We start from the raw sequence: 23,528 nt of genomic DNA on the forward strand, positions 1-23,528 counted from the left end.
TTGGATTATCAATAAATCTGAGCTTGATAACGGGTCAATAAAAAAGGTGTCTTGTCAGCTGACTAAAACATGAATCAACATATGAATGAGCGAGGCACGTTCAAGCATTTCACATCTTTTTTTTAATTTCTGCATTTCATTTCTTCAACAATTTAATTGCACCCAGATCTACAATAGTTTGAAAACGTGCACAAAAACGTGAGTTTCTTCATCCTGCAAAGAATAAAAAATAAAATCTGACCCAGGCAAAAAAGGATAGCAGGAAACTAGTGTTAATTCTATAATTCTCCTTCTAGTTAATCATAATTTAATACCTCAGCATAATATACTTATAAAGACCAACATGTCTTGTAGTTTTGCCCCTTGCAGCATTCCCCAGCCCTGCAGTTAAAAAAAATATTTTCTCTATTTAAAACAAACATTTCAATGTTATCATTATTATCATCATCATCGTCATTACTATGGTCTTAGTAATTTCAGAGAAAAGAAAATATTTTCCTCTCATTCAGGCCCACTCCTGGTGACCAAGGCCCACCCACCCTTATCAGAATCCAATACACAACAATACTCAAAAATCCTGATCGAGAAATAAAAACGGATGGAAACACAGGAATGACACAAAACAATTACTCAGCAAATTAGAGGTGAGACAAAATGTAGCTTAAAATTCTCCTTTGAACCCCCGCTTAACAAGGGATAAATTACCTTCTGACTAAAGAGGTTTTTTCTCCTGCATACATCTTCAACTGGAGATCATTTACACCCATTTAAAACCCGTCACACCCACAAATGCCTCATTCAGGAAGTACAGCTTCAAATAGAAGATGGCAAATATCAATGAATTCTACTCTTAACAAGGAGCTGCGTATTAAATAAAAATAAATAGATATTTTAAAAAGGAAGGGAAAGAACAGTCCATCTATAATGTTATTGTGTCTTTTTTTCTTCATTTTTACATTTTCTAAGAAAAATCTGACATAAGAAAAACATTATTTATGCCTTTTCAGATTTTTCTAAAACGTTTTACCTATATCAAGAAGATCATACAGATATACAGCAAAACAAAGGAAAAAAATACAACAGAAGGAAGTCTTTAAAAACTATATGCAAAGGGAATTTAAAAACATAATAAATAAATAAAATACCATTATCATGATGATGGTATAATTACAACTGAGGTGTCTAACCAAAGCAGAGGAGAAAACAGTGAGTTTATAGTACTTGGTTTTTGCATTAAGTTCAATAAGGGACCTCTTGGTAAAAAGTAGGGGGAGGGGTTCCATTAGGTGCTGATGAAGATCCTCCATGTCAGTTGGCTGCGAGTCCAGTAGCTTCAGAAGACAGCCTGAGTACAACAACAAAAACAAGAACATACAATTTCAACCTTAAAATTCTTAAAAACATTTGAGCTCATACAGCAAACTTAAAAGAATTAGACAATGAGACATTACTTCATGTGTTTGTGGATTTTAAAATGACACAATGACTTTGAGGTTTACGGTAAAATAAGGTAACATTTTTCTGAAGCTGCCTCTGACATTCAGACAACATTCATGGTTATCAAGAGTTTAAGCAGGGGAGGAGCTGTGTTTCATGATGCTAAACTCTATAATTGCAGTGCAAAGTTTGAGTTATCCCCCCAGTATGGTAGGGTTGGATATTGTTTGAATTTTATCAATTCTGAATCTGCTTATTGATTCTGGTTTTTAAAAAGAAGTCAAATATTTAGATAACAAAAATATCTTTATTCTTTTAAGTGTTTACTTTGACTTTTACTGTTTCATTAAAATAATTGATTTAAAAGTCTTTTGTAACTGAACTGAACAAATTCAGATGCTCGACCACTTAAAATGATGTCGTTCTATAAAGCCTTGCCAATGTGAAATTTAAAATAAACTTCTTGTGTCTGTCAGTCACCAAGGCCCTTCGAAACACTCCAGAAAAATAGAGCTATAGAAAAACATTGTGCTAGTTTTTCCATGCTAGCGTATCCTTGCAATGAAACTCAAAAAAAAAAAGCACAAAATACAAAGCTTCTGGTTGCTGTGTGCTCCAAATGAAATACTAAAAGCAGCCAAGTAATGAAATACTAAAGCAGCGTTAGAAATGACTCTAAAGTCCGTCTGAGCAAGATGCTAGAACTAAAGTGCTTTCAGTGCACAACACCTAGCTGCAAACAAATAAACAAAGTCAATACATAAAAACAGAGGGTGTGTCACGGCTAGTTATCCCTGACCCTACTGGAGGCTCTAGCGCCGGCTGATGACACACTCCGGCTCGGAGACCGCAACACATCAAACACTGAACGTTCTTTTAGAGCGACGCTGTGCTGCCTTAAATATTTGGTCAAATTTACTGTGCAATCTGACTTACAGCTAATTAGCATGCATTGCGTCAGGTTCCAGCAGACAGCCACATCCTTGCAGATATGTAGCCTTTGTTTGCAGTAATTAAGGGTTATCGAGTAGGGCTGGGCAACATATCAATATTATATCAATATCATGATATGAGACTAAATATTGTCTTATATTTAGGATGCTGTAATATCATATTATGTCATAAGTGTTGATTTTTCCTGGTTTTAAAGGCTGAATTACACTAAAGTGATGTAATTTTCTGAGCTTACCAGACTGTTGTAGCTGTTCTATTATTTGCTTTTGCCCACTTAGTCATTATATCCACAATACTGATGATTATTTATCAAAAATATCTCATTGTGTAAATATTTTGTGAAAGCACCAATAGTCATCCCTACAATATTGTCACAATATAGATAGAGGTATTTGGTCAAAATATTGTGATATTTAATTTTGTCCACATCGCCCAGCCCTATTATCACTTTTAGGAACTGATAAGCAGAACAGAAATTAAATTTTTTTAATACCCAGTTCTTGACATTTTGGATTTGGGTCTAATTTGGAGCCAGTTTTCAACCCTATCGTACTGCTAGTCGTCTGCCACGCCAAATTAATAGACAAAATGTGATTTCTCAGAAACGAAGCTGAAATAATTGATACTAGTGGTCATAATATAAACCTACAGGACAGTTACATTATCGTTTAAAGAAAACTTTGTTACAGAATGGGGAAAACCAGCAGCCCCTCTCATTTCACAACTCTATTTGGATGGATCTTACTGACCCCACTGCAGAATATTGGCCACGCTTGTTTTTATAGACAGATTACAGATTCTTCCGTCTTTTATCACACAGTAAGTGAACTGTAAAAGCTGCCCTAAGGTATAGTAGTCTCATGCGAATAAAGCTTTGGTAAATATTGAACAATTTCATTTGGGGAGGAAAAGGATTCTCAGTCTTTTCTCTTATTATTACTATTAATAATAAGCACAAGGACATGCAACTAAGTCTTTGGCTCGACTGCTGGCCAGCCAAATGGACATAAAGTACAGAAAACACCAGAAAATAAGTTAAAAGAAGCTTTTTATCATGTTATTCTCCTGTGAATGCTGAAACTCTATAAATACTCCTCATCATATCAAAACTGACAAACAGCACTCTGTTTATTTTGTAGGTGAAATGGCAAAATATTTTAGACCTAAAATTCTGCTGTGTTCCTGTCAACTTGCTGCACTGTGATGGATGTGTTTCACTAGCAAAAACGCCTCTTACCGGGCATTGATCAGGTACTCAGCCAGGCTGATACTGGCATGAGAGCCAGTGATGGTGACCTGTCTGTCAGTTGAGCCCTCCACAGGGTTGGCAATCTTGATCTGAGCCCCTGACATCTGACGGATCTCATTGATCTTTGCGCCCTGACGGCCAATGATGCAGCCAATGAGCTGAGGGAAAAGAAATATGTGAGCATGCACCAAAATATTCAAAATACGCAAGCAGCAAGAAAATAGGCAACTTTAAATAAAATAAAATAAAATAAAAAAAGCAGGATGCATCTCTGCTAAAGCAACAATACACAGATGGTAAATATTGGCAAGAACAGTAAATAAGCAAAAGGAGATATATGCGACTTACATCGTTTGGAATGGTCAGCTCATGTGAGCCAGTTTGTGCAGAGGCATCCATCCCAGCTGTAGAAATACAAAGAAACCCCCATGAGAGTGTTGATTGGGTGGATTATTACAGATCTACTGCAATCACGTTCCCTCTTTCAATCTGTCCACCTACCCTGGAAGCCCTGGTTGCTATGTGCAATGGGGAAGGGGCTCTGCTGCATGGCCAGCTGGTGAAGTTTGGTGAGCTGTTGATAGAACGGACGAAAGGACACGGAGAGCAAACAGACAGAAATTATGTGTGAGGAAAAATCTAATAGACACTTTAAAAGCTGAAATTTTGTTATAATCCCCCTTTAATATAGATTGTTGTGATAATGAGAGGAAAATATGAAATGGAACATAGGACCCATGATTTATCTTAAAACTCAAACAAACATTAATGTTAATATTTAGTAAAGTTCAATCTTTGGAATTATTAAATGGATGTCTGTGTGAGACAGTGGTGGTTGGAAAAATAAGAGTCAGAGGGATGAAATAAGAAGGTGGCATGGTTTCCCAGGACCGAACTTGCAAATATATTGGATCACTTACAGAAGGCCCTTCACTTACATCAGGCTGTGGAATGGCGTGCTGCCCTTGGACAGCGTATGCCTGCAAGGAGAGAACAGCACTTAGGAGGGTGTGACAGTGTCACACAGAGTGTACTCCAATATCCATAAGTCCTCTGTCCTTGGTGTGCTACAAGAACAAAGCCAGGCGAGCTACAGACCAGCACACCAGCAGCTAGACTGACAGTTCATGTATAATTTTTTTTTTTTTTGACCAGAGATGGGAATATCTTTCCCCAGAAAAACATCAGATTATTCAGGCCAAGCAGTATCAGTGTCAACCTCAAGAGGAACAAACAAATGCTTTCGTTGCTTACCTGACCACCTGCAAAGATGACAGGAGAGCCTGAGGGTTTGGGTCTGTACGGGATGGTCACTCCCTTCGGTGGGGACTGAGAAAACAGAAACATATAATATTGACTCTTCGATTCAGTTAACATTCACAGTAACACTGAAAATAATAATCCATCAAGAGTATTAATAACAATTCTCAAACAGTAAAAGCAGCATTACATTACAGTGTTTTTTGGGGGGGAGGTTTGTGCAGCTGTGGTGGTTTTGAGTGTCAATTCCACATTTGTCACACATCTGTTGCTGTTTGGGTCTATACTTTTTTTAGTTTTAGATAATACAATGACACAATTACATTATTTATTTTAATTTCACACTTTCTCTTGTTGTGGTGGCACATCATTGTTAAATGAATATAGAGGAAACACTGATCAGTCTTTACCTCGAGCATGACGACACAGATCTGCTTGACACACTCAATAATGGACTGTGGGGTCCCTGCAACGGTGATGGCACGCTCTGTTGAGTTGGGTAACATGTCCCCTGCTACTTGTACCTGAGCTCCTGCTGACTGTGGAGACACACACACACACAAACACACAACAGTTACAACACATCAGGAATAAGATACAGGCTCAAATGTTACAAAAAAAAGACAGAAATATGATAACAAACCTCTCTGATTTCCTTGATCTTGCAGCCACCCTTGCCAATGAGTGAGCCACACTGGCTGGCAGGCACGACGAGGCGCATGGTGACTGGCGGTTTGCTGGTGGCCGTACTGTTAGTCATTGAGGTGCTGATGTCCTGAAAAGCAAGTGAAACCAAAATAAAACTTAGGAAATTTTGAAACTCAACTTTACAGCTATAATATGTTTCCTTTCAAACGTAATGAGCAACTCCAACCTCCTCCAGTTTCTCAATGATCATGGAGAAGGCTTTGAAAATGGAGGTGGTGGGTCCCGCGAGGGTTATGATCCTCTCCGGACAGTTCCCCTCTGAGATGTTGATGCGAGCGCCACTCTGCACAGGCAGACAAACAAAACAGGAAATACTGAATTAGTCGCAGAGTTATCACATGATGAGTCAATGTCACAATATTGAACATGTTTCTTCCTGTTATCCCCACATGTCTAAGAAAATCATCTTACCTCCTCTCTCATCTTCTTAACTGACTCTCCTTTCTGTAATGAAAACAAAAATACTGTTATATTTACAAAACAGACCAAAGGATAAGATGTAGATAGCATCATTCTGGCAGTAAAACACAACTTACTTTGCCAATAATGCTTCCAACCTCCTGCAGAAGAGAAGAAAAAAAAGCATGTTAGAGCAATAAATGCATTCTTCATGGTCACCAGCACAGAAAAGCTGAAGTTGTTTTCATTTCTGCAATAACTTAAGCACAGGCTGCCCTGATTCAACTGAGGAACGAATTCAGACAGAACTAGAGTGGGACTCAAATATTAATTCAGTTATCAAGCATTGCATGCAGTCACACTCACCTTCCCATGCATGAGTAGCCTGATGGTTAAGGTGACATTAAGTCCTCCTTCAACCAGACTCGAGTCCATTGCTGCAGATGAATCCAGAGTGTAAACTGGCCAACAAAGTGAGTCTTTGGTCACTGGCTGAATGTCTGCAAATAGGAAAATGTGGCCATCAGAAACAAATGTAGCGCCTAGAAACTAAGAGGACATCTCAGAAGAAACATTGTTTACTAAAAAGCTGCTGTCAGTGCAGATCAATGAAGTGATGCAAGCAGTTACCCTCTCGTAGACTAGAGCTTGGGACTGTATGTTAATGACATTTGCTAGCCACTTCGAAAGAATGAGACGTTTCATTCCTGTAATTCACATTAAACTGGCCCGAGTCCACTCATTCACGTTAGCACAATTGACCCACTGTCTCCAAGTGGCAACGTCTATTTCCTGGCATTGGACAGCTGTGGCGACACAGCGTGTCGCTTCATTTTACTAAAAGGCATAAATGTAAACTTTCACAACTTCCACTTTATATTATAGTGACTTTGTGTCGAGTGAGCATCGACAGTAATAACTGAAGGGGTCACAGCATAACGGTAGCCTCGCTAAACATATTTTAGGCAGAGCATCACAGCTAGTCACGCAAGCAACACGGCTAACTTAAGTTAGCTACCGTAACATTTCTATCGCAACTTCTTAATTCCATTGCCGCATGTTCGACTTGAATGCTGGGATTTTTAACCACCACCATCTGTAGGAAACACCTAATTAACAGCGGCATGCTAGTAACTCCTGATCGACCACTGAGTTAAATACAGTTCGGTAATTTTCCATCCAGCTTGCTAGCTTTAGTAGCATCGTCTGATCCGGGAAATAGTCTGATCCCGCGGCCTACAGAGTTACCCCCTGTCCTTCACTCTGAAAGGAAAGCAAGGAAAAAAACAAACACAACAAAGCCATATCTCGGAAAGTCTTACCCGAACCGTCCCTTGAAGTGTGTTCAGGGGGTGGGTAGGGTGGCAAGGGTGGAGGGGAGAGGTTCGGGAGGGAGTTTTAAAAGGATCCGGGGAAGAGGGAAGAGACGCCGCTGTTCGATCGGACTCCACTCTTCTGCTTAGCACAAAAGACAAAATGCGTTCAACTTTGACCTCTCACCTGCCCCGCCCCTCAACCCGGGTCAACCCCGCCCACTTGTCTCTCTGCCCCTCCCCCTAAATGTCCACACGTTTTCATTTAAAATAACAATCTGATAAATGTATCTGTTTCTAATGCTACAAGTGATTTACACGCTCATTTTTTTGTGGTCAATAAAGTCAAAGAAGTTTCATATAGAGAAGTTCATAAATGTTGCCCCTCTAAATATTTATTCTGGAAATTTAAAGATCCCTTCCAGACATGTATTAAAACATATAAAAATACTCTGCTTCGAACAATATTATAATAATGTTTTTTCCAAGTATAATTACCACATTTATATCCTTAAAATGGCATCTACTCTTTGTTCCTTATTAAAAAATCTGGAATCTCTGAATATGCAAATATTTTTATTTCAAAAGTTTTCTGCTGGACACAAGATGTTTCCTACATCACTGTACGGTCCATTCTCAGTGTTTGTGCACTGGGAGCTTCAAGTTTCCACATCACACTTGTGTTAGTTGAATATTGGACCAGAATTGGCTTCCAAAGTAGTAGTGATGTCACAAACCATGCTCGTAGGTCCACCCATAAAATCAAATTATCAATGAGCACAGAGAAACTTTCCACTTTCAGCAGATTAATGTAAAAAACAGTCTTCTAGTGTCAAAATCTGCATATACACCATTCTGCAGAGTGAAGCTCAAACATCTAACAGTAGGAACAAGAAGAAAAACATATTTTTCAGTGTAAGAGGACTTTAAGAGCATTGAGTCACTAATTTTCAGTTGTGGAAGAACTACTCAGATCTTTCACTTAAAGGATAGGTTCACAGTTTTTCAAGTCTGTCTTAAAACAACAGTCAGGTGCCCAAATGGACACTGAAATAGGTTTTCCTCGCTGTAATAATTCCTCCTGTTCATACTGGCTATTAAAAGATCCCCTTCAAATGTGCTTTCACTGTAAGTGATGGGGGCCAAAATCCACAGTGTGTCCACACAGTTGTTTTGTTAAAAAATGTATTAAAAAGTTTATCTGAAGCTTATATGAGGCTTCAGTAGTCTGAGTTAGTCATATCAAGTGGATATCTGCCACATTTACAGTCTTTTAAGCATAAAATTCCCTCTTTGTGTTTCCTCGGACAGTGTTTCCCTGTTGAGCTGCGGTGGAAGTATAGTAACAAAGAAAGGGACTTTGACACTAAAAAGACTGTAACGCTGAAAGATATCTACTTGATTTGACTAATTTGGACGGCTCCATATTAGCTTCAAATAAACTATTAAATACATTTTTGCACAGAAGACTTGTGAATTTTGTGCCCCATCACTTACATTGTAATTGCATTATGAAGGGATCTTCTAATTGTCAGTATGAATAGTAGGAATGATTATGGCAAGAAAAACCTCTTTCAATGTTAATTTGTGCAGCTGACTATTGCTTCAACACAGACATGAAAAACTGTGAACCCGTCCTTAAAGAGCTTTGAGTCAATACTACAAACAGTAACACTGCAACAAAATTTGGAAAGATCTTCGTTTCATTTCTCATATGTGACTTTGCATTTTGATATGGAGATTAGATTTTTTTGGTATTCACAAGTAAGAGTAAAATATATGCAAAACAGCATTTTTAATCAACTTTACTATCCTTCAAATACTTTATAAGCTACACAAGTCTGAAAAGGTGAACCCGCCCTTTGTTATTACTCTGTCTTCCATTAAGACTGTCTTTTCCTCTGAAAACAAGACTTTATGTAATTTAAGTTATTTTATTTTTATTTATGTTATGCCCCTGAACTGAACAATGAAGAACAGGAGAGAAGAAAAAATATATAAAACATTAAATATGAGGCTGCTTTCTGGCCAGGAGGAGACAAGCTATCACTAGCTAGTTTATGGAAATGACAATGAACTGGTGAACACTTTATGAGACTAGATACACTTTAACAGATGGAAAATAGGAGAATATTTACATTTATTCCTGAATTGAGTGTTGAATCACACTAAATTAAATTAATAGTATACAGTGTGTTCATTCTAATACAGTACCAGTTGTTGAATATAATGTACATATTTATTTTTACTTGTTGGAGAATTGGATGCATTTACTTTTAATTAAGTTAAGGATCTGAATACTTGTTTTCAGTCATGAGTGAATAAACTTTTCCACTATATTTAAGGCTGCCAAAACTAACTCAACTAAACTTAAACTCAGAACCACGAATATGATGATATGAATATGAAGAATCAGTTGCTGCCACCATTCATGGTTGTGCTTGAATTTCACCCTGAGAGCAACTAGCCTCCAAAAAAACGCCAAGAAGGAAAATAAATAATAGATTACAGTTCTTATAGGTCATTTGAGTATTTCTTACTTTAGCAGTGGTGGAAGAAGTAATTCAAAATGTTACTTAAGAAAAATTACAGACGTATTATCAGCAAAATGTGCTTAAAGTATAAAAAGTAAAAGTACTTGGCTTCTTCTAGAGTGTTATATAATTATAGTGTATTATATTGTTTGTTTTATCACTAACAAATACATGTAAGAGCATTTTAATGTGGTAGTTTATCATTGTGGAGCCAATTTTAGATACTTTGGGAAGATTAATAGTAATATTGCTATATTATATTATATAAGTGTATCATATGTTTTTTTTTATAATAGAATAATAATACAATTTATTTATAGCCTATAGCATCTTTCACACAAAGTGCACAACACATTTTTTTAAATGCACAATATGTAATTTCAGCCGCTAGGGGTCTCTCAATCGAAACAATAACAAAAGACGGAGTGCGATGTCGGTGTGAAGTAGCAAGGGATCATGGGAGTTGTTGTCTTCATTGTTAAACAACCAGCTTCTCCGGGTTAGGATTACTCCAGTTTTCATCGTTCAGGATGTTTTTACTGGGAGCCGAATTACCCGCAGAGGTCTCCTCCTCTCCAAAACAAACGGACTCGGTGATTACAGGTAAAAACGCTGAATAAAGCAGTTTCACCTAAAAAAAAAAAAAAAAAGTCAGTGTTTCTCCGACGATGTTCAGCGAGCACCGGACGTCCGGTATGGGCTGTTAGCTGAGCTTCTACCAACATTTGTTTGGTTTATTGCTCTTATAACTTTAGATTCAGACGTTCAGCAGGTTTCTACCGGGAGCCGAATTATACGTAGAGGTCTTCTCTTCTCCAAAAACAAACATACACGCAGATTAAAATAGGTAAAAATACTAATTAAAGCAGTTTCACCTAAAAAAAATCAGTGTTTTTCCGGTGATGTTCGGCGAGCACCGGACATCCGGTAGGGGCTGTTAGTCGAGCTGCTGCGAACGTTTGTCCTGTTTATTTCTCTTATAATTTAAGATCCAGACGTCCAGCAGGTTTCTACCGGGAGCCAAATTATCCGCAGAGGTCTCCTATTCTCCAAAAACAAACGTACACGCAGATTAAAATAGTTAAAAATACTGAATAAAGCTGTTTCACCTAAAAAAAAAAAAACAATGTTTCTCCGACAATGTTTGGCGAGCACTATACTTCATGGAGGGGCTGTTAGCCGAGGTGCTGCTAATGCTGCCTACATTTGCCCAGTTTATTTTTCTGATAATTTAAGATCAAGACGTCCGACGACTAAAATCCTTCATCCGGCTAAAAGATATCGTTAAAAACAACCAAAATTTATCATGAAAATGTGACTTGAAACTGAATTAAAGTCAATTTATAACAGTTTCTCTCAAACAACCACAATACTGATATATTATCTTGTATGTGTGCAATTTACTCTTTGTAAACGCCATTGTGGCAAACAGCCACAACGCCGATGTATTATCTTGTATGTGTGTAAATTACTCTTTGGTAGACGCCATTGTGGCAAACTACCATAACGGCGAAGTATTATCTTGTATGTGTGTAAGTTACTCTTTGGTAGATGCAATTGGTAGCGGACAAACACAACGCCGAGGTGTGCATCTTGTGCACTATACTCTTTGGTAGAGGGGTCTGACGCCATTGACAGGTGACCAAATGAAACGGTCCGTTACCTTGATTAAAATTACAGATTTCTGAGGGTTTGAAAAATGTTGGAAACATTTGGGATAATGTAAGTACACAACTAAACAAAATATACAACATAGGTCTAGTTGTTTTTAGACATTTTAATGCAGTATAAAAAAAAAAGAGCAGAAAATTTACAGATAGAATATTAAAATAATAATAATAATAATAATACATTTTATTTAAAGGCACCTTTCATGACACTCAAGGTCATCTTACATCATATAAGATAAATCATACAATAAACAATAAGTGATAATAAAACATCAGTACAATCATCAATAAAACATGCAATAAACAACAGAGCAAAGCTCAGTATTAAATCTTGATCTGAAAGTAACTAAGTGGCAAATAAATGTAGTGGAGTAGAAGTACACAGTAGCATAAAATGGAAATACTCAAGTAAAATACAACGATCTCAAATTTATACTTCAGTACAGTACCTGAGTAAATGTAATGATAACACCGCACATTTACTGGCACACTTGTTGTCACCACCTAGTCAGTGTATATTATCCTTACTTTCCATATTTTAAATGAGGATGAATGAAGACAGCTACATTGGATTGTGTCCTCTGAAGCTTTTCTCCTGCCACTGATGATCTGCTGCTGCAATTATCTGTAAAATCCAATAGATGGCACAATAACACCAAGAGTACTCTGTGTCAGTAATCTGAATTTTCAGTCCTCTTTTAAATCTTGCATCATTTCTGGCAACATTCAAATATAAATCATAGCTGGACATGTTGACTGAGGTGTCCTGACCTTAGATATTGACAAAATGGAAATGTATTGAACATTTAGTAGCTCTAACCTCAACCTTATCAAAAAAATCACCCAGTGAGTGGTCTGATAAGTTCTCACACTCAGGAATATTTTTCTGAATGAATCAGCACTCAAAATATCCATTTAAAAGAGTGTCTAGCAGTTGTGAGAGCTCTGAGTTAGTTACAGAGCAGGACAGTTGTGTGAACCAAGATTTATAAATGTATCAACTAATAATTCTACTAATTATATCACTGTACTTAATCGCTCAGTGCAGACTCAGCCCACACATTTCAGTGTGGACAGTTGGTCAGTAATAGGATCATATGGTCAAGCAAGAGCAGCTCAGCATGGCTCTAAATGATATATTTTTTTACTAATATCTTAAATATTCAGGGGACATATCCACTGGAGTATTTTAAATATCAACTGAATATCTGTCTTGGCGTTTGTACCTCTAGGCTTTTACTCCTGATGATATTTGAAAAGTGGAACTGCTGATTCAGTATCAACCTGGCCAAAAGGAAGACTTCAGGAATTCACCTCTTGACCTGAAAATAATTAACTTCAGCTTCATTATTTATTTTATTTATTTTTTTTTTTAATACAAAGAATATGATTGATGACTTTCGCTTCATGATGGATTGCCTTGTTTTCTGCAAGGCTGTTGTTTGGTTGCTTTGTCACATGATTGATGGGATAAATGAGGAGCTTAATAGTCTGCTAGTGTTTGTTTTGAATTAGAGAGAATGGAATTGAGGATTGTACAGTAAAACCCACAGAGTCATGGTGTTATTATAGTAGAGTACAAATAAAATGGAGCAGTGTAGCCCTATAACCATGTGTTCATGGTCTGGTTGACGGAGTATTCTGCCTGAACTCACTCAGCACATGTTCATTAATCTGGTGCACATCAGAGTCAGTGGCCAATTAGTCGATGGCCAGAATAGCTCGCTATTGTCTGTAACCAATCTTCTATTCCCGTGAATTGTTAATCTTTTATTAATCCAATTCTCTATTGCAACTGATGTCCTACACAGGGTGGCTTACACACTGCTGTTTACATGCATGACTCATGAATCATGTCTGGCTCAGGATTTTAAAATCGCTCCGCTTTTCGATAGATTGCCTCCACACTGGAAGAAATTGAGCTCATATTCTGAAAGCAGTTTGTCTCAGCAGTTCCTAGGTTTTTTGGATGTTTTTTTTTCCAAACATGAGTCCAGGCAGTAGATGTTGGAGCTTGCTTTACAAAGCCATCTGCAGTCCTGCTTGAATGGTGCCAGGCTTACAAGGCTGGTGGTGTTTTTAAAATAGATCCATAGCTGACCAGATTTACCCAAACCAAAAACCATCACACTTTAGGAACAGGTGAAACATTTACATCCCGTGCATATCGTATTACATAAACAGTGCAGTTAGATAAATTAACAAACGCATGAGGTGAATGACAAAGAATACATGTTTTTGTCATAACAAAAGATGTTTAATTAGAATAAAAATGCAGGTTTCTTTGATCTAAAGAGCAATCATGGAGAGCTGGATTATACAGAAGAGAGGAGTTGCAGGCTCTTCAGCTTTTCCAATCAGCACATGGTCTCTCTGGCCTTTTATGTGTGTCTCGCCCTGTCAAGCATTTGCTTACATAATCATCTGCTTACTTTAATCTCTACATCCTTCTCACCATTTGTGCTCTTTTACACGTCCCCACTTTTCACTGTCGTACCCCTCCAATCGAATTCAGTGCAACCTCCCTGTTTTTCTTCTTCAGTGCTTTTATATGACATGCCCACTGGCACTCTCACTCTCTCTCCTGTCCCTCTTTCCTCTATCGGTGAGTGGTCATTGATTACTGTACATGGATTGTATGATGAAATGCTACTCGCCCACCTAACATGCTCTTGTCAGCTGCCCCTGACATCCCACTGCCACGAGCATCACAGACTGTCTCTGGCAGTCAGTTTAACGTAACGCTGATAATGTTAAATCACCTTGCTGGGATCTGGATTCACACCTGGAATCACTTTTCTCTTTAGGCTGAATTGTGATGTGTTACGATGGTGAGCCTTTAACCACAGTGTGAGCACATATTTGCTGCAAATGTGATGCCAGATCAATTTTATATGGTGGAAAACACTAATGTTTTACAAAGATCAAAAAAAGGGAGACTAAATCCAATTCATTCTCTTCAGCTTCAGCTTCTTTCTGCGCATATTAAAGTAAATGATCTGGATTACAGTGTGAAGCATGATGACACACTCAAAGCCAGACAGAGATGGTTCCAATTAGTCACCTAATTAGCAAGTGAATGTTGTTTTAAACATTAAAGGTCTTGAAAAGAGATGGAGAATAAAAGCAATGAGGATAAACATGCAGCTTGCCCGTCCAACACAGCGTCTTTTAAACTTGGTGTCATGATTGAACTGACATATATTGTACAAGAGGGTAGTTGTCTTCACATTTATGATTTGTGACATCTGAAACAAACCAAGTACTGTGTGTTTTTTGTGTGTGTGTGTGTGTGTTTGTGGAAGAAGAATGGTTGGAATTCATGTTTGACAGAGCCGTGGGCAAGTTGTACAGATCTGTTAACTCACTAAAATGGAGACGCAGAGATGCACAGTGGGACTGAATTCTCTCTGCAGGGGTGTGAACAGAACCAAAAGCTTGTGCTTGTATGGTGACTGTAACGTCACTACCTTTCCACATCCATAGTTAGATGGCCCTGCAGGATCACAGCGAGAGGTGACACGTGTCTGTGTCAACTGTCCAGTCAGGAACCAGGAAGGATGTAGAGCGGATGTGACTCCCTACTCTTATTTTAAGAAGATCTTCTGCAAATAGGTTGCTCCCGCAGAGACAAATAATTGGCGTGATATCTTAGGGGCACAAGCATGAGGAGCAGTCTGCATTTTAATGCCAGTCCTCCACAGGAGGAACCCAGTTATGCATGCCAGTGGGCACGCTCTCTGGACTGTGTGTGTTTTAGGGAAACACATGCGATTGGAACGGAGCTTAAGAGAAGGAATGGGGATTAATGATATTTCACTTATTTGGTAATTAATACCAATTGTGATGACAGATTGTGGCAAACATTAATCTCTGAGTTTATTGTTGTAATGAATTAAAAGTGGGGATGTGACAAATATTGGCTAGTTCTTACATAAAATGGGCATAATATGTACTGTTGCCATAGCTGCTGCAGAATAATCAGTTGTATTGCATTTTATTTCTTTATGATTGATTTACTTCCTCATTGTTTTATTTTTCATAAAACAGGCCACAAAATTGACTGATTACCAGTTAATAAAAGACTCTAATGGCAGCTGAAATTCTAATCTTACCCTCAGGATGATATCGGTTCATTTCCACCACATACTATGTTTGAGCCATGACTCTATAGATGGCAATATCAGGCGGTCAGTTGATCCACCACTTTGGCCCAGACTAAAATGTCTCAACAACTGTTGGATGGATTTCCATTAAATTTTGTACAGACATTCATGATCCCCAGAGGATGAATCCTACTGACTTTGGGAAATCCCTGACTTTTCCTCTAGTGCCCCAATGAGGTTGATATTTTTTGGTTTATGGTAAAATATCTTGACAACTATTGGATGGATTGCCATGAAATTTGACACAGATATCCATGTTGCACCAAGGATCAATCCTAATGAATTTGGTGATCACTGACTTTTTCTCTAGTGCCACGAGCAGGTCAAAGTTTTAACTGACCTGCTAAAACATCTCAACAAAATTTGGTAAAGATGTTGGTTCCCAAACAATGAATCCTAATGACTATGGTGATCCACTGACTTTTTCTCTATCACCACCAGCAGGTTAAAGTTTTCACTTAACTACCATCTGTTAAACGAAGTCTCACAAAATTAGGTAAAGGCATTGATGGTTCCCCTGACTTTTCCTCTAGTTCCACCATGACCAATAGATGCAGTTCTGTGCATTGGGTGTCTTTGTAGGTAAATCTATTCACACGTGTGTATGGTCCTTGAGCATAGCCTGTGTCATACTGAGGACTAAAAGTCAGGATATGTCAGTCTTCCAACAGAATGGTTGTTTTTGTGGTTTTGAGTGATGTGTCTTGACAACCATTGGAGGTATTGACATGATATTTGATACACATATCTCAGTCTTCCAACTCTACAGAAACTGGATTACCTCTTTAGGGAACTCACATGTATTTAAGGCCAACCAGCTGTCAGTAAAATTAGCAGAGGGCAGTTTTGATCCATCAACTTCTCAGTTATGGGCCCAGCACACCACTCTGCTGTTAGTCACCCCAGATGGGACTCGAACCCACAATCCCTGGCTTAGGAGGCCAGTGCCTTATCCATTAGGCCACTGGGGCTTCAGTAATAATGTATGTAGGGAGACAATGTACACAGAGAGGGACATTTATAGGAGAAACATGGCACAGCAGAGCACTGAAAGCATGAGGAGCACAAAAGCAGTGATGCAGTGAACGAACAATGCTTGTGCTCAGCAGTCTTTGTCTGTAGCAGAGACTGTTTTCCTTACATCCACAGTCTGTTGTTGAAATCCCCAAATTCATAACAGACAAAACAAAATTGTATGTTATACTTTACAGCGACAAGAAAAAATATACATATCTATATGCATATATAGGGCTAGATACGCCAAAAGGGACACAGATGTAGACAACAGGGTGGACAGCCGACGGACATGCAGTTCTGTTACATTGGGTGTCTTTGTAGGCGAACATACTCACACGTGTAGTCATGCGTATGGTCCATGGGTACAATCCGTGCAGACCCTTGCTGCCAAGGGCAGATTATGACATTTTCGTCACGCTGACCTTGGCAGGCATGCTGACGCGGAGCACATAGTTTAAGCTTTATTGCAAGATCCAATGTTTTTGGCGCTTGTCTCATATGGGAACTAAAACTCAGGATATCTCAGTCTTCCAACTTCATGGGTGGTTTAGTGGTTTTGAGTGACATGTCTTGACAACTATTGAATGTACTGACATGAAATTTGATACACACATCTGTGTTCCCCTAACTGTACTAACTTTTATCTGGTGCCATCATCTGGTCAAATATAAAAATTTCACATACTTTGGTTTATGACCAAATAGCTGCAAAATGAATGACATTCCCATCAACCTCAGCTGTGAATTGTGCTAAGTGCTAATTAGTAATTGCTAACTTGCTAACATGATAAAATCAGATGGAGAACATGGCAAACATCACACCTGCTAAACATCAGCACGTTAACATTGTCACCGAGCGCATGTTAGCATGCTCACATTAGCATTTAGCCTAAGGCACTCCTCTGCGTAAGTACAGCCTCACAGAGCTGCTAGCATGGCTGTAGAAGCTTTATCTGGCTTTAATGTCATGTCTTCGACCTTTATTCTTTGTTACCTAACGCAGCACAGTATATTTTATGAATTTTATCTAAAAAACAACTGCAGAGTCAAAGGCAATCCCAAGCAGCTGTAAGCAACAAAAAATATGGAAAGTGACAGAAACACACATGTACATCTGGCAGTAATGCTTTCTGAGTAATCTGAGAAACAGTTTGTTAGTCCTGGAACGAGTACTGAATATGGGAATTGTTACATAAAACAGATTGTCAATGACAGAGAGGACTGATTTGATCAAGCTCACAACAGAGCTTGGCAGTTGATGGTGGAACAGCTTTTTCCCTCCTCCAAAACACTCACTATATATCTATCATACACTACTCACTGGCCTGAGTACACACAGGGAGGCCAGAGACAAAGCAGAAACTATCCCACTACTTTCAATCACTCTGCCAACAATGTGTCACGATTTTGTATGGGTTACAATGCTGAAAAGTACTAGTTACAAATCTTGTTTTATTACATATTTAATTTCAAAGCAGAATAAAGCTGCTTTCATTTGAATTTTCTGCATGTGGACTAAATGAACCACACAAAGTAAAGTAGGCTACACCAACAATGATGGATGGATTGTGAAAGAAATTCCCATTTTTCTCCATCTGGAAAATGTAACGCAAAAGAGGAAAATGACATTTTATGGCAACAGTTGGCCAAAAAGCTTTATCTTTCAAATTTAAGCAAAACGTTATGTTATGTTGAGACAGACTGTAAAAATCACAGTAATTGGTTTGTTTTGCATTTACCTGACTAGATCCAACTTGATGTATACAGGCTGTTGGTGCTTATTAGACATGGTCTGCTTATACCATAATAAGCATTTCAGGGAAAGCTTTATTGAAGAAGACAATACTGTAACACATTTAATATGTTAAATACAGTAATATTTAATTCCTTTACTCTTTTTCAAATGCAGCAAAGCAACTCTGGGTCTTCATTACTGTTTCTTATAGCAGCATGTGGTTTTAATGTTGATCTAAAACAATCTCATTCAAATGAAATGTGTATTTTGACTGTGTAACACACTTGGCGTGTGTGTCCACAGGTACAGTCTGTGTGGACCCTTGCTCATTTTACGTTGTGATTGGTCCTTGGTGGTGGGTGCCATTTGTTTCATACCCAAGATGTGTACGAGTTCAATAGTTCCTGTAACATAATGGAAAGTGTAGTTCTGTTAATGAACAAACATACGCAAGGTTATTGTTCTACCTGAAAGGAATTAAGACAGAAAAAAAGAAACAATAATACACTACAGTTAAACATAAAGGTATTTGGTCGTTGGTGAGTTTTTAAGGGAAGGATTAAGTGATGTCATTGTGTACTTCATTACTTTATTGTAGTCTCCTCTTAGAATCTAGACACTTAGATATTACCTGTGAAACCTGGCGACACACATGCCAACTGCGTTATAACTGCATGAAACACATTGAAGATGACAGAGCAGACCAAATGAACAGCACAAAGCTTTATTTTTTCCTTTTGAGTCCTTTTTAGTGTCAATAAAAACACAACAAAATGAGCTCCTGCAACTTATAATAAGACACCTGTTACCTCAGTATTGTCATGTTATCATTACTGACATCACTGACCCACGTCCAGTCAGGCTTTTCACGGAGTTAAAAGACAAAATGTACGTCCTCTAATAACACCTCAGTCATCTGCACCAAAAGGCCGCTAATGTAACAGCTAAATTAAGACAAGTGAAATCTCAGGTAAAGTTACAGTCCACCACAACTGAACTGTGGAGCTGAACTAATTATCTCTCTTTGTTGAGAGACAATATGTGACGAGATTACTGTGGAGGAGGACTAGCTGAACAAAAAAAAAAAGTATTCAGCTTACAACACAACCACTGGCTGCTTCGGTGCCCCTTTGGATATCCACCCTTGGATCAGATGCAGAGTTATTAGTCATGGTCTTATCCAATCAGCCATCCTTAATGCTTGTGCTACTGGGCATTACTCTGGAGAGGACAGATTGTCTTTTATTGTCAGTTTGATTTCAAACTGAAGATTAGTCATATTCATGCAGTTGCTGGTGGCACCGACCTCTGTATTTGTGTGTGTGTGTGTGTGTGTGTGTGTGTGTGTGTGTGTGTGTGAGTGCGTGTCTATAACATTTGCATTTGTGTGTCAAAACATCTGTGTGACCAGTATTCATTTTGACAAACATTAATGAGGAACTACAGTCTCATACATTAAAGGGAAAACCCACCTTAAACTGGCTTTCACGTATTGTTTATGTACCATTAAGACTGTGGTGGTGATGTCATCTATTATTTTGGATAATGGAACAACATGTTGATTTTGTTTGTGATATGGAGAAGGAAGGCCATAGCTACCATCGAGGACTCTCACTGATTTCAGAGAATCCTCTTAAAAATATTAATGAAAATAATAACAAATATTGGAATAAATCTAGTAAGTGGACCTTGAATTATGAGTTTTCAGGTCATGAGTGAATGACTAGTACATGTGTATAAATAAATGTTTTATATACTGTAAAGATTTCGATTAGGTGGGTAATCATATATCATTTATTAATATAAAGCTTCCAACTACATTATGGTGTGTTTGTTAACCATTTATTAAGTGTTTGTATGCAGCTTATAAATAATAAAGAGGAAGGTTTAAGGTAAAGTGTTACCAACGAAACACATTTGATAATTTATTTATTATTGCTTATATGTTTTTTTCTGTTGGACTTATGACGTCCATGCCCCCAGAGAAAAGGTTTGTTGATGAGGCCCCGATGGACCCCCAGTAAACATGATAGTACTCTAGACCTGAAATGATTAGATGTTTAATTTGTTTGGCGACTGACAGAAAATTAATTGGCAACAATTTTGATAACCGATTAGTTGTTTAAGTCATTTTTTTGAAGCAAAAATCCCCAAAATTCAGTGGCACCAGCTTCTCAAGGGTAGATATTTTCTAGTTTTCCATGACAGTAAACTCAACATCTTTGGGTTTTTGACTGTTGGTCAGACAAAACAAGTAATCTGAATATGTAAACTTAGGCTTCAGGGAATAATGATTTTTCACTATTTTCTGACATTTTATACACTGAACAATTAATCGATTATTGAAGAAAATGATGGTCAGAAGATAATAAAAATAATTGTTGGTTGCAGCCTTACAGTACACCTATGATGGAATGATACTACCCTGCTCTCAGTTTTCTGTGTGTGATTTGATAGAAAAAAATGACTTTACAACAATTGAGCACAATATAAACTAAAACAGTTAAAGTCTTAAAACTAGATTGTGACACAGAGTCCCTCTTTAAAGGATAAGTTTTTCTTGCCACAATCATTCCTCCTGTTCATACTGACCATTAGAAAATCCCTTCGTGATGCACTTTCAATGTGCAAAAATGTATTTAAAAGTTTAGTTGGAGCGAAAATGAGGCTTCAGTTGTCCAAATTAGTGAAGTCAAGTCAATATCTTATAAAGTTAAAGCCTTTTTAGTGCCAAATTCCCTTTTTCTGTTACGATCCTTCCACTGCAGCTGAATGGAAAAACACTGTCTGTTGAAGAGAGAAGATATCCATTTTATTTGACTAACTTAGACAGCTGAAGCCTCATATTTGCTTCAGATAAACTTTTAAATACATTTTTGCTGTTTTCTGTGGATTTTGCCCCCCATCACTTACACTGTAAGTACATAAGGAGGAGATCTTCCAATGGTCAATATAAACAGGAGGGATGATTACAGCAAGCAAAACCTGTTTTACTATTCATTTGGGCACCTGACTATTGTTTTAAGACAGACTTAGAAAATGTGAACCTATCCTTTAAGACCGCAGGGCCACAAGATGGAGGATGGAGGACCTGTCATAGTTGATATTGTGCTTCAGTGGTGCCAATTTTATAAAATATATTTTCGATTAATCAAATTATGTAGATGGAGTAAACCTGGAGCTTTTGGGGGGAATGTTGCCTACTTTGTAATCCAGCCATGATTCACAAATTCATAAAACTAATTTGGATTGAACATCTCACACAAAAAGTGTATGAGTCAGTAACACAGCGTATCAATAAACCAACCAAACAAAGTGTCACCGGAAACATCATCAGTTGATGCTCTGTCATAGGCGGACAGTTGTCTTGTTGAATGAATTCCCCCCTTTATTGTCCCTTTAAATAAATTTGTTTCTCTCTCCTTGAATCATCAAACAGCATCACTCCTCAGAAACACGCGAAAGAATGAGATAAAAACGCACACGCACACGCGCAGGCTGCTCAGTCATGTTGCCTCTCTGTGCGCATAATGATTCATCAACCACCGTTTGCTCATGAGACCGTGATTTCGGCTCCGATGAGTTCATTTTCGGAGCTGAGTGTTTTGTCGTGGGCCCTCGGATGCCCCCACCCCCACCTCTCTCATCCCGCGTCTCGACGGACCAAACGCTGCTGCAGCAGCATCACCGGCAGCCTCCAAACTGCGTTTTCCCTGCCGTGATGGATCCCTCTCTAAACCGGTGAGCTGCAACCAGAAGAACCGCTGTACTGGACCAGCAAGCAATGACCGCAGAGATATTGTGCCATAGCTACATCTAAGGGATAAAAAAAAAAGGCAATTATATATTTCTAGCAATATTATAGGACCGTCTTGTTTACCTTCCCGACAGATAAACAGCCGGGTGACAGTGATACGGCCGACATGTAAGAGCTGGATAACTATTCGCGTGTGACCGACACCCATCTGCAGCTGATTACAATAACATGACAAAGGTAAGCTTGTTGACATATTCAGGATTTTACATCGGGCGTTGCGGGTTTCAGTCACAAAAAAAAAAAAAACAACAACACTGAAGGCTCGATTGGAGCTCATCAGGCTGCATTGTTGCATCGTCAATCCCCCTCTTGAGTTGAAATTGACGATTTGCCTGCTTTGAATAGGTCGCTCTTCACCTGTCCGCTCACGAGTGCGGCTGTAGCTGCAAGATGCCGATATGTGACTTGTGAATGTCACGCCAGCTGCCTGTTTTTATCAGCAGTTTGACTGTGGTTCACCTCAGGATGCCTGGACTAGAAGCTGGGGTCTAGACTGCCAAGTCAGTTTACAGAAGCAGTGGCGAGTAGAATATATTTAAAGCTTTAAAACATTTAAAAACAAAGTGAATTTAGAGATTTGAAAGGAAAAAAACATGTCTTTTGAGAACAATTGAGCAAATTTCTGTCAGCTTTTTAACTCGGTGCAGATTTTTGAATTAATCAGCACTAAATTACCATTGGCTGCCTGGCTTTTCTCTGGCTTTTAGATGACTATAAAATCTAAAACCACAGCTTATTCTCCCTTTGAAGTTTCATCTCCCTCACTGCTAGAAACATTAGAAAACATGAATGTTATTTTGCATCTATAAAATGTTAGTTGTATGTGAAAAAATATGAGAGAGCATAGAGTTGCCTGGATATAAACCTGCACACTTCTCCTCTGATCCTCTGATGCTTAAGATGAGGCTGCGTCCGTGGTGGGGGTGGTGGGAGAGGGGAGAGGGGAGAGGGGAGAGGGGGTTGATCGATAGCCAGTTTGTATCAATGCCTGTGTTTCAGTTGTTGTTGTCAAACAGGAGTCCCTACAATTAGAAGCCCATTTTGTTAGTGGAAGGGGCTGATTAATAATTCATCCACAGCTCAATGGGACCACAAATCTGTGGATGGCACACTGAAGGATGTTAGTGCAGCAGTGTGCACGCAGCCTCCGCAGGCAGAGACACATTGAGTGCTTGGGCAGCCTGACAACTAAAGCTTTGCACTTCACAATATAGTATGAATGGCAGATGCCCGCTTTTTTTTTCTGTTTTCTGACTCTATACATGCTTTT

The 23,528-nt window shown here is 38.4% G+C and overlaps 2 protein-coding genes and 1 non-coding gene across 6 annotated transcripts in view; 1 reads left to right on the forward strand and 2 right to left on the reverse strand.

The window, feature by feature from the left end:
- Positions 1–99: 99 nt before the first annotated feature.
- Positions 100–7,491, reverse strand: LOC121896218 (poly(rC)-binding protein 2-like). 2 transcript variants are annotated; one of them, XM_042409964.1, is made up of 13 exons: positions 7,330–7,491; positions 6,374–6,507; positions 6,145–6,168; positions 6,020–6,052; positions 5,775–5,891; positions 5,544–5,675; positions 5,311–5,439; positions 4,895–4,969; positions 4,561–4,620; positions 4,142–4,214; positions 3,989–4,044; positions 3,629–3,798; positions 100–1,345 (listed from the first exon to the last, which is right to left on the reverse strand). In XM_042409964.1, exons 2-13 carry the CDS (start codon positions 6,440–6,442, stop codon positions 1,309–1,311), a joined length of 975 nt encoding a protein of 324 aa, XP_042265898.1. In that variant the 5' UTR covers positions 6,443–6,507; positions 7,330–7,491; the 3' UTR covers positions 100–1,308. The 2 variants fall into 2 exon arrangements, with proteins under 2 accessions (XP_042265898.1, XP_042265899.1); XM_042409965.1 differs by having other exon boundaries at positions 4,579–4,620; positions 7,330–7,490.
- A 9,097-nt stretch (positions 7,492–16,588) lies between these two features.
- Positions 16,589–16,661, reverse strand: trnar-ccu. The gene has a single exon. It is a non-coding gene; the product is annotated as a tRNA-Arg (tRNA).
- Positions 16,662–22,164: 5,503 nt separating this feature from the next.
- dlgap4a (discs, large (Drosophila) homolog-associated protein 4a) overlaps positions 22,165–23,528 on the forward strand; it is a 90,277-nt gene continuing 88,913 nt past the window's right edge. For 2 of the 3 annotated variants that reach the window (XM_042408885.1, XM_042408887.1), the window contains exons 1-2: positions 22,165–22,182; positions 22,333–22,435. The gene's annotated coding sequence lies outside the window, so the exon portion shown is untranslated. The remainder of the gene's footprint in view (positions 22,183–22,332; positions 22,436–23,528) is intronic. The other variant, XM_042408888.1, reaches the window with a different exon arrangement.

Source organism: Thunnus maccoyii, chromosome 4 (genome assembly GCF_910596095.1).
Source record: "Thunnus maccoyii chromosome 4, fThuMac1.1, whole genome shotgun sequence".
NCBI classification, from domain to species: domain Eukaryota; kingdom Metazoa; phylum Chordata; class Actinopteri; order Scombriformes; family Scombridae; genus Thunnus; species Thunnus maccoyii.

Coding starts and splice junctions, on each gene's coding strand:
- LOC121896218 (XM_042409964.1), bottom strand. CDS start 6,442: ATGGACTCGAGTCTGGTTGAAGGAGGACTTAATGTCACCTTAACCATC. Junction 4,215..4,560: donor ATGTAAGTGAAGGGCCTTCT/GTAAGTGATCCA, acceptor TTCTATCAACAG/CTCACCAAACTTCACCAGCT. Junction 1,346..3,628: donor GAGTACCTGATCAATGCCCG/GTAAGAGGCGTT, acceptor TGTTGTACTCAG/GCTGTCTTCTGAAGCTACTG.